The sequence below is a fragment of the Solea solea genome, chromosome 5 (genome assembly GCF_958295425.1).
Source record: "Solea solea chromosome 5, fSolSol10.1, whole genome shotgun sequence".
Classification (NCBI taxonomy): Eukaryota; Metazoa; Chordata; class Actinopteri; order Pleuronectiformes; family Soleidae; genus Solea; species Solea solea.
Genome location: NC_081138.1, coordinates 12,241,396 through 12,252,992, shown reverse-complemented (window position 1 = coordinate 12,252,992; position 11,597 = coordinate 12,241,396). Strand labels below are relative to the sequence as shown.

The 11,597-nt window shown below is 39.9% G+C and overlaps 1 protein-coding gene across 1 annotated transcript; it reads right to left on the bottom strand.

The window, feature by feature from the left end:
• Nucleotides 1-245: 245 nt before the first annotated feature.
• LOC131459889 (RNA-binding protein, mRNA-processing factor 2a) lies at nucleotides 246-10,988 on the bottom strand. The gene is made up of 8 exons (XM_058630026.1): nucleotides 10,486-10,988; nucleotides 8,012-8,089; nucleotides 6,767-6,805; nucleotides 6,472-6,534; nucleotides 5,440-5,590; nucleotides 4,159-4,307; nucleotides 2,457-2,529; nucleotides 246-1,939 (listed from the first exon to the last, which is right to left on the bottom strand). Exons 1-7 carry the CDS (start codon nucleotides 10,786-10,788, stop codon nucleotides 2,464-2,466), a joined length of 849 nt encoding a protein of 282 aa, XP_058486009.1. The 5' UTR covers nucleotides 10,789-10,988; the 3' UTR covers nucleotides 246-1,939; nucleotides 2,457-2,463.
• Nucleotides 10,989-11,597: the final 609 nt, after the last annotated feature.

Genomic DNA, 11,597 nt, shown 5'->3' with positions numbered 1-11,597 from the left:
CTTCTTTACACTGTATTGTGCACTTAGGTTTTTGTTTAAGAAAAAACAAAAAAAATCACGTATAAATGATCCATTTGTCATCACCCAGCAAAACACTACAGGTCCCATTAATAAATTTTTTTGTGGGTTTCTTTGCTTTAGTCATGGAAAAAAGCAATTTGAGCTCATGTTTTAATATCTTGTTGTTGACCAGCATGTGAAGAAAACAAAACATTTTCACATCTACCATTTTCTAATAATCCAACTGTAATACAATATTTTTATTCCAACAGCATGATAATCAGTTGTGATACAAATTATACAATTGGTGTACTCATCCTTAACCCAATATCTTGATCATTTTAATATAATGGTCAAATCGTAATTCGGATATAAACCTTTAAAAATAAAATACCATTTCAATCCTAATACTGAGTGGATGCCATTAAATTGAATATAAAATGCTCCACACACCATCACAGGGTTAGCAACATTCACTTTAAAGACTACAACTTAATTGGCACAAGATGAATAAATGTTTACAGTTAACCTCAATCACCATTAGATCTCTGCAATGAAACAGCTGGTTGTACAGAGAGCAGTCACTTAAGAATCCCTGAGGAGCCGTCACGGTTGACTGAGCCGAGCATCTTTACCAGCCTATGGGGGCAGAGTGTGGAGGTCAGATCCATGCATGATTCCAGACAATAATGCAATGATGCTTAAAAATGAAAAGTTGCCTTGAATTATTGATGCCAACATCTGATGTCCATGGTGTTGGATTCTTTGAGGGTTTTAAATATGTGCTGCTGATTCACTGCAGCGATAAATGACAGATGCCCACCAGAGAAATGCATTCATTTATTTTATTCATAAGATGGGAGTTTTATTAGATTATTTTTTTTTTTTTTTTACATCTTATGCACAGCAGATACAAAGACAAACATTTTCTAAACCACAAACTAAATTCCTTCATTACTCTAAATCCTGCTTCCATTTCAAAATGGCCCCCCCCCCCCCAAAAAAAGCAACCCTTTACGTTTGTAGTCCAGTTTCACATTCTGAAAGATGGTTTTACAGCAATCTCATTTTAGCAGAATGGCACAAGCCATGTTCAGAATACCTCCATTGACAGATACCCACTTCCCCTTTAAACAAATTGCACTTTTTTCTTCTTTAAAACTACTACAACAGGATTATGGGATCGGAAAACACAAGAGACGACTAAACATCCAACTTATACAGGTTCATTATTTAGTTGCACAAAAATGCATAAATACACATTACGCAAAAAAGCACAAAAACATTTGTACTTTCTTTTGCTCAAATAATGACAGACACTGATATGATCATAAAGGACTGGGATTGTCACAGCACGCAGGGATGCATTTACAAGGTCCATGCGAGATAAGCCATTTACACAATAGCCTAACTTTCACAGAGGTAAGACCAAGGTTCTACAGGAAAACAAAACATTTCGCTGTCTAAGCCAAGGTAAAGAGGCAACACAAATGCTACGAAAATTAGGATACACAGAACTCTGAGTTCTAAATTCATGCCAAAAAGACTTTAACATGCAATGACTTAACGTTTCTAAACCTCCCAGGAGCAGTGGTAACCCAGCGGAAGGACTAGCTTAATAATGGTAACTTCAATGCATCAATTTTCCTCAGCAATTAGGATCCATTTAGTTGGGCATTACATGAGGGTCCCCCGTCCCCCCCACATATATTTTGAAGTGCTTAGATGGTACCGCAATAGTTGCCAAGGAAAAGCTTAGATTGTCAACAGCAAGATGATCTCAAACTCTCAATCTCCCCCCCCAACAGACAATTGGGAGGTGACATAAATACTGTTTGTTTATGATAATGCACATCTGTTTATTAAATAAACCTGGTTAAATTAATCAAGAGCTTGGCAAACCGCACTTCAGCTGGACAAAGGTGTGGTTTCCAGAGGCCTGAAGAAAACAGGGAAAACAATTAGTAATATCAAACAAATATTTTGTGATTTACAATTCTAAATATCAGAAATCAATTAATCCTACTCATAATGTAACCAGAGCCCGACTGCAATGAGCCAAATTCTACCATTTCCTCCCATTATCATAAATATGGAAACTATAGGTTATTTTTAGTAAGTCCCACAGCTACTGGGAATACACTTGCACCAAATTTGTTAATCAGTTAAAAATCATATATAATGGGTACATTTTACAATGTTTTGATATTTGTGGATTTGGGGGGTGAATGAGAGGGGTTGGGAGTAAGAATATGAAACATTTGCTTTTGTTGTAAAAGCTTAATAGAACAAGCATCATTAACACAGAAATAACATGTATTCATGTTGACACATTTTGCAGTTATAAACATGTTGGTGTCCTTATGCAAGTTTCAGTTTGCATGGCATTAGGTTAGCAGTTGGGATGGTGGCTGACTAAATAACAAAAACAAATCAAGAAACCAAAGAATACTCACTACATATCTAACAAAACTGCCGGGATTTCCATCCAGGCTGGGAAGTCTCAGAGGGAGTAGGGTACCAGCGCATCTATAGAAACACAAATAGTCATGCTCAGAACAAAACCAGGCTCCAGAGCTTCAAGCCTCATTTGTGCAGATTTCATCCATTAACATGTTGTGAAAGCAACTTTGATGAGCAGGTTTAGGATAACTGTCCCTTTAAGCCCTGGTCACTGGAGCCATGGGAATGTGGGTCACGTAACCGCTCACTGAGGACAATAGTCCTACAGTAATTAACAGGCGTGGAAATGTGGAGAGTTTAAACTTCTTGTGTTGAACATTTCCATTGGGTAAGAGCTGGTGTGGCTATACCTTCCCATTCCTGCATCTAAACCCTTTGGCAGAATGAGTCCCTCATAAAGAGACGGGGCCGAGGCCATAATGGCTGCAACAGCTTCAGGAGGTTTAGAGACATTTGAAAACTCTTCATGTTAACACTGCTGGGACATACAGCTAAACTAAGGAGGCCTTGAAGTCAGTGGGAATAGAATCCAGGGCATTTTAGGGATCTCTCATCAGATTGAAATTAAAAAGGCCCACCCCCCCTCCCCTTTGTGTGGCTACATATTCAGCTTCTGTTCCAACAGCAATATGGACAGCAAGTTGGCACCTCTGGAGAAGGCCATCAGGTTTGACAGTTTCTCCAAGCAAATGCCTTGCATTCCACCACTTCTTGTGCTTGAAGAAAATGGACTGTCATAGCTGCCTACCTCAGTGTAGTGTGTTCTTGCACTGCAGGAGGAAGTTGGCTCACAATGAACTTCAAATGACCCAACAGGAGAAATATTTTCCAATGCTATCGTTAGCTAAAGCCCTGCCCATTCCCTTGTAGTACGCTGCACTACTGCAGTAGCATTTAGCCTGCTATTAGCCAACAATGTAAACACTTTTGTGCATCCATCACTCCCTAATCATGTTATCAACTGGAACAGGCAAACCAAACCTGAGAATGAAAAGCTTAGACTGAAACCATTAATATTAAAATTACCCATTTAAGTGCAGCTACAGATTCCTGAAATTATTTCCATCTTGAATTCTGGCTGTATACCAAAACATGTGAATTTCAGTGAGTGCATATTTTACTCTTAAACACTGATGTGTGATGCATACATTTCCATTAAAGGGAAAAAAGCTGCACCTCCATGCCTAAGATGCATCTGCAAAAAAGCACCAGCCAAAAACTACACCAAGGAATGTGCACATCATTTCCACTGATGGCAGAGCAATGGTTGAGATAATTTCCATTTCAAATGACAAATATTTATTACTACACTACTCATGGTTTTAACTTGCACAAGTCATGCAGCCAAAAGCAATTTAGAGATGTCTGAGCTGGCTTTAGCAACACAGTTTTTGTGGGTTTATTGAAATACGTCAGATTGTGACTGGGATTGTTTCAACGATCTAATCCTCTGCTTTTAACTGTGCAGAAAGTTACTAAATTTCAAATCCAAGTACTTGACGCACAATCAACTCCTTTTTAACATTAATGGACAAACAGAAGAAAAACACCCATCATGCCCACAACTCATGCATTCAAGTATCACACTTTTCTGCAGGCATTCATTTTGTGTCTCAAAAACCAACTACATGTGGGCCGCTTAAAAAAAAAAGGGAAAAAAGGACGATTAGAGAAACACAACGGTTGCTCCCTCACCTGGGCATGAAGGGCAGCTGCAGCGGCAGCGGCTGCCGGGTAAGTGAAGGCTGTGTGAGGGAGGCCTGGAGTCAGCTCCGTGGTGTACAGAGGGTAAGGAGTCCAGGCATCTGGTGATGCTGGGATCAGTGCTGCCCCTGTCAGATCATCTGGGGAGGTGCAGGGCAGGAGGACACAAGACGATGACAAACCTGCCCTTGCATGCAGACATGCATTGTAAAAGCAGTACAGACATAAAAAAGGAAATATAAAATGCCTGCTACAAATTCTTATTGCTTTGTCATGTGGATTGAGGTTTACAACTGGCCAGTGATTAATCTTGTAGCTCATACAGTCACCAAGAATATAAGTAACCAAGATTTAACTTTACAGCAAAGACGTAACAAGTCTGGAATCATAAACCAATAAAAAAAAAATATTAAAAATGGAACGCAGTCTTACAGTTTAATCGCTGAAGCCAAGCTGGAAGTAGCAATTCACTAAACAGCCAATAGGGGGGACTGAGTTGGTTGCAAAAATAAGTAATTTTGGATGGAAATCTATGGGTTAATGACCCTACTTCTTATGAATTCAATTAGTTTCAAGGTTTTATTGAAATAATGTAAATTTTGTCTATTTTCCCCTTAATGGGGAGCATAATTTACAAAGTATAGGACATGGGTGGACACCACTGTGATTGACTGCTGTATCATCCAATAGGAACCTGGTTGCAGATGACACCTAAACTTCCGATGTACAACTTCAACATTGCGCCAGTCAAATTGAGATTCTGAGACCTCAGAACGAGGGTTAAGATTCTTATGGGTGATGTCATGACTGGATGCGATGCAAGGTTTAAACAAATGTTGTTTAATTTGCTGCTCCAATTTTTGTGCTCCTCCCAATTTTACAATCATACTTGTGCGTCGTTTCTTTCATTCTCATACCATGCATGTATATTTCAGAGGAAATATGGTCTAAATAAAGCTCACCATTGTCAACATCCACCTGTCCAAACCTGAACACCTGAAGCAGGTGTTTAAGCAGTGAGACATAACTGCTGACTAAACCCTGAGAGAGTGCCATTATCCGGCTGGACAGAAGCAAAGCGGCTGTTTGAAGAGTCGAGATGACACATGCATGTGGGAGGTGAGTTAGTCTTTAAAATAGTTAGACACCGTTTTCCCCCTGCCCATTTGTCTATGATACCGCCACATCCTAAGATCTAAAAAGGAGAAGTTCTGGCATTGCCAAGGTGAGAGTGGATGAGAGAGCCTAGAGTGGTGCAGCCGTACAACTTACATGGGTCCCGTGCAATGAAGTGAGCTCCTAGAGCAGGGTGGATATTTGTGGGGTTCGGTGTGGCCATCAGCTTACTCTTTGCCATCTTCGTGTTGGCTTTAGCAAACTCTAAGCGCAGGGTCTGGGGACTTTCGGGGTCAAAGCGGATTCCCTGGGGGAGAGATGGAGGAGGGGCACATGGTAGAGTAAGGGAGGTGGGCTGAATTTGAGTCGTCTCTCATGGCCTCCTTTCCTGAAGTCATGTTCAGAATATTCAGAACGTATCCTTCAAGCCCCTCTTAACCTAAAGACTGAACTGTTCTTCTGTCTTTACAAAAAGAATGAGGACCGAAGGATACACTGAAATATTTTAACATGTCTTTATCTCTTTCTCCTCATGATGAAATCAAGGGCCTAAGCAACTCGAGTAGCTCGCCGCATGAGAGCCAGGAAGAGAAGGCGACGAGGAAAAGAGACAATTGTGAGACTGTGTAGTTTCTTTGAGGTGGTTTTAGGCCTGCGTGTGTTCTTGTGCCCTAAGCATTGTGCCCACATGCAGGTGAGTAGTACTTTGGTGTGTGTGTGTGTGTATGTGTGTTTCTGTGTGTGACTGCTAGTGTGTCTAAGAAGTGATGCTGAAAAGGACGCTACGAGAGAGGAGTGTTAGATACTGCCAATGTGGGCTACTGGGTGACAAAAATAAGGTTACACTAATGGGATGTGTCCAAATAACACTACAAATGTGGCTATAGAATGAGTATCAACAGTAAAGCAGTGAAAGCTACATCAGACTAACAAGGGTGTGTATCAAGGTCAAAGTAAACTACCGTAAGTCTAGGGGAATCTGGCCTCTTTCCAAAAATGGCCCTGCCATTGAATTATAAAAAGACAAAATGGATTGGCTTTGAGAATTTATGGGGAAAAAAAATTGCCTTTTTGAATCCTAATCATTCACAGGTTTAGGCAAAGGTTAGAACAGCAACGTTTTTGAAAGGATTGAAAAACGGGTGACGGACTCATGGGATTCTTTTTTTAAGACAAGGAAATGCTTACATTTAATGCATTTTTTGCAGCTTCAGCTCCAGACCTACTGTCAAAGGTTACAAACCCAACAGGCTGGAAGACATAGGGGAAGAAAAAAAGACAGAATGACTGTTTTAACACAGAAGAACATGCTTTTTTGGAGAAAGTCACATTAATCTTTTAAAATTGTGACAATTCAGCAGGAATGTAAAAAGTTAATCCATTTCAAAAGTGTTCAAGTAAAAAAACAAACAAAAAAAACTGCATGACCACTTGTTTAGTATAGCATTCAAGCAGCTCCCTCTACTGATGGAAGGAATCTCACCTGTTTTGAAGTCAACTTAATCAGTGACCCTTCATAACCCTGTGGGGAAGAAAGAAAGCCAATTTACCACCCAGTCACATGCAGGAAATCACACAAACACCTACTATATGAAGAGAGACAACAGCTGGCCCTACAAGAGTATTTCACTCACATTTAGTAAAGAATAGTTATGTTTAAATAAAGTGAAACGAGCAACATTCCAACAAAGGCAGCTTTCGTTGATCTGATAGCTTTATCCATTAATAAAAAGCTCAAAAACCCATAATGTTAAGTTTCACAATATATTATCATATACTGAACGTGAGGGTTCTTACTTTTGCACAACACTTTAAACATAGATTAAGCACAACTTCCAAACAAAGCCACTGGTTTTAAAGAAAGAAAGAAGAAATTCCTGAGAAATGAGGGAGTATTAATAGATGGGATCTTGCATGATCCTGATTTACAGTCATGGAAAAATCCAACTTCTATGACTGCGATAAATCCTAGGCAACGATTCAAACAAGGGCTTCAGTAATTCAGAAGTAGCATAGTAAATATTAAAAAAAAGGGGTTTATTTTTGATCAAATTGAAACCTTAACCTTGATTGAAATTAGATTTAATCCTGTTTACACACATACTACGTTTGCCGACTATAGAAGCAAAGGACAAAAAGTAATGAGTGTCCCTTTTAAGTACTTTCAATGTCTCTGTTAAGAGGGGAAATACAAATTTCCCCACACGGTGTGTGAGCTGGGTCATGAAGAGGGTTGCTTGGCCAATCGCGAGAGCTACTCATTTACACATTCCACATGATCATCCATGTGTGTGGGATACCACTTCTAATTTGGTTCGTTAGGACCAGGAGTGGGAGGGGTGTTTATGGAACTGGAGCCCAGTCAAAAAGGAAAACAAAACACCGATAGATTTACAATTATGTGTCCTAATTTCCATGTATGCAAATATCTGTTCTTTCATTAGTGAGGGGGTTCAGTTTTTATCTCCAAACAAACACAAGCTGAAGCATCTACAGGAAGAGGAATGAAATGTTTCTGCTGCTTACTGGATCACAGCTTGCTCAATAATTTAAGAAAATCTTCCCCTGTGTACAGATAATCTTTTAAAAAACATTTTCCAGTACTTTTTCCATTGCCCAACACGGCAGCTACCTTTGCTTTAACAAAACCATAAAACCTGCCTGACATGGCCTTAGAGTCTTCACAACATGCAGCCTCTTTTCTCTAGACTCTCCTTCAAAAACTTACCTTAAAAGGTCTGAAGAGAAGGTAAAGTTCCCGTGGTTTGATATCCACTGGTAGGCCACTTACAAACAGTGTCCGTACCTGCAAACAAAGCAAAAGTGCACTTGTGACTGTCGTAATATTCAGTTTATTTGCCCAATCTTTAGAACCAAAAACATGTGAGACATGATGTGCTTGTGTGCACACCATGCTTGGCCATGGTCCCAACATGTCTCCTTCCTTCTGGATCACAAACTGCAGAGTAAAAGTACATCCTACACACGTTTTCAGCTCCTAGAAAATGAAAAGGTAACTGCAAGTGTCAAAAGGTCACAAGTCACCTGACCCATTGGAAAGGTGCTCCCACACTGATACTATTCTGTACACGACAATGTTGCTGGTTTCCAGATATGCGAGATGTTAAACAGTATTGCCTTCAGTTTGCTCTTGTTTGAGATTATTCCATAAAGTCTTTTCCAAATACTTGGAAGGCCACACAGAGGTCACCTTACCCAGTAATGATTGATAGAAAAACACATTTTTTTTTTATCATTTTTTGTTCACTTTTCTTTTGGCCATCTCATGGTCCATGGTGGTGGTGGTGTGGGGGGGGGGGGGGGGGGGGTGTCCTGATCCTGTCGGAATGTTCTTTGTGGGAACTATTGCCAAAGACTTAGCCAATACTCAACAGATTGCACCTTGACAAATGTGATGATTCACCTTAGGCTGCAATATTTCATATTTATTTTTTTTCCATTTTATTTTGTATCCACTGGCGTCTCATATCAGGCACTTCTAAGAAATGTCATGCACGTTTTTGTCCGAAAACAGCATCACCAAGGCTTTAATCAGCTTTCGTAACTCATCCAGGTTTAGAAAAAACTGATGAGATATTTATGAATTGCATTAATTGAATTAATATTGCACTAATTGCCCATTGTATTCATTTATTGGTGAACCCTCTAAGGAACCCTTTGTGTGTCTAATGAAGTTTGAATAGAATAAGGTAAAACCTGTGATTGTATGCCATAAATGTGATATACCTTTCAATGTATAGAGTTAAATGGTGAACATAATTCTACATCATGCTGACAAACTCCGAATCCCTTTCAAGGACCGCGGTCTGGCCCCAACCAGACATCGAAAACAGACACTAAGCTGTGTATGGTATAGTGTGGCCCAAGGAAATCTACAGAGCAGTGCGCGGCCTTTTAGTTCCCACCCAGTGGGGAGGCCCTCCGTCCGTACATACAATGGGGCTGCAAGAGGAACAGCGCTGGACAACAGTGCACAGCATGACAGCATTTCCTTCCTCTGACCTGCAGCCACAACCCTGCAGCATTTTTCAGGTGCAGCACAGCAGCAAGTCTCAGCCCCTTACAAGTCGGCAAATACAGCGAGAGATGGCCAACACAGCTGGACACCAACTCGGGAGATGTTTTATTCTGTCCTCCTGCTCATTGATTGACTGAATGTAAACTAAACTCCAGCTAGCCGAGTGTGCGCACTGCTGTAAAATACAAAAAAATAATCACATGTAGACAATTTCAAATTTACAAAATGTAGCATCTTTACATTTTAACAGCCAATTTTTTGTTTATTGGTATCTGAAGACATTTCTGGCCTGTTTGCTAGATTTTATATTTTAATAAGAGAGACAGAAAAACGAAAGCTGAAATTAAGACAGGAAAAGTCCAGTGTTCAAACAAGTCTTTGTTGTGAGATGGGAACAAAAGAAGATCAACAAAAGGCCCAGCACTCCCCCTTTTCTCTGTCTCCATTAGGAGTCACTTAAATAGGACATTTAGCTGGCTGAAATTAAGATAATGTCAAATGTATCCTTTAAGGCAATTAAATTAAGTTGATGTTTAGATTATACAAATTCCACCTATTTAGATTAACAAACTGAAAATGAAGGGGCAAAATTATGCCAATTATTTTTTAATTATTAAAAATTAGACACAAAACACTTAAAATATAAAGCTTGATATTTTTATTATGGATGTTTTGCCGTTTTCTATTGATTTAAAAACATTTTTATATCATTTTAAAAGGATTTAAAACCTAATTCCTAAACATTGTTAGCAGATTTATAGCGGATACAAACATAAATATATATATATTTTAATCTAAATACGTCAGTCACAAAAGTATTAAAATCTAAAGGAAAAAGACGGCGTTCACACGTTCATTGATTTGTTAACAGCTGACGAGACGCAGCTGTTTTAAACCATTTTTAATTTGTCAAACGAGACGTCAATGTAACGTTTATGAAACAGAACTGGCCACAGGAACAAATACATAGGCTATTAAAACAAAAATAACAAACATTTAAAGGTAAATTGATGGCAACTGTCTACAGACGCATGCATAACCACGTTTCTCCTTTAATTTTCGCCTCAGCTTTCTTTCTAGAATTCCTGCCACTCAAAGCAAGTTTAAAGAGCCGCATGAACATGAACATGAACAAAGACATTTAAAGTTTTGGTTAAACTCACCTCCTCCTCCATGGACACGTTGTTATTGGGCTCTGCGTCACTTTTCAGACTCATGTTGTCGGTGTTGTCGGTGTCTTCAGCTGCTTCAGCTGCTGCCGCCGCTGCTGCACAAAGTATCAAGTTTTTCCTCGTCGAGTGATATTTCCCCCAAGTGCGTCTGAAGCTGCAGTGAAGGTCCTGGTGCCGTTTGAGCTTGAGGAGAGAAGATGTGCCGAGGTGAGGAGGTGCGGACGAGGACGGAGACGTGTCCAAGAAAGAAGGTGTTCTTCTACTAGTACAAGTTGTATTGCGAGAGAGAATCATTCATAAATGAGAGGAGGGGGGGGAAAAGTAAAGATAAGAAACACAGGTAGGCGCTAAACTAAAGGTGAGAAGGTGGATTAGTGCTCCGTGTGTGAAGGTGAGAAGATGGGGGGAAATAAGTGCGCGTCAAACACTGGAAGTCTCTGCGCTCACATCAATGCCCTCAGCTGTGATTGCGAGCGCACGAGAATAAGTAAACTTTTCTCATTGGAGCCCGTCTCTCTCTCCCCCCTCCCTCCCCTCTCCTCTCCAATCCTCCTCCTCCCAGTTTTCAATTAGGTCATCAATTATGCTGGAGTCTGCTGTGAGCAGTAATCAAGCTGCAGATCCGCCTCAGCTGTTGTTGGAGGCGCGGCCTCAGTCTCTGCGCCACCAGAGGAGCCCACGACCCTTCACCACTAAACACATCATTCATTTTATTTCGTTATGTTCACTTGTATACAGACATTCTGTTATGTTTCTGCCATATAGTTTCTGTTTGTGAACTCACAAAGTAAAGTATGTGGGGGTTTGGGGGTTTGGGGGTGGTGACTTGTATGTAGGATTAAACAACCAACCAAAACAACAAAAACATCTAACCTTGTCACAAAAATGGAAAATGTAATGTACAGTGAGACATCCATCTTCATCTAATATGCAGTATTTGTCCCTGGTCAGCACTTTGCCTGAATAAAACAATGAATACAATAAAACTATAACATGAATACAATAAATGGTGTAAATGATGAGTTACGTTAATGTTCATGTCTCTGCTGCTGCTTCTCTGGCCAAACATGTCAGTATTGCTTCTTTTTTTTTAAACTTAAAAT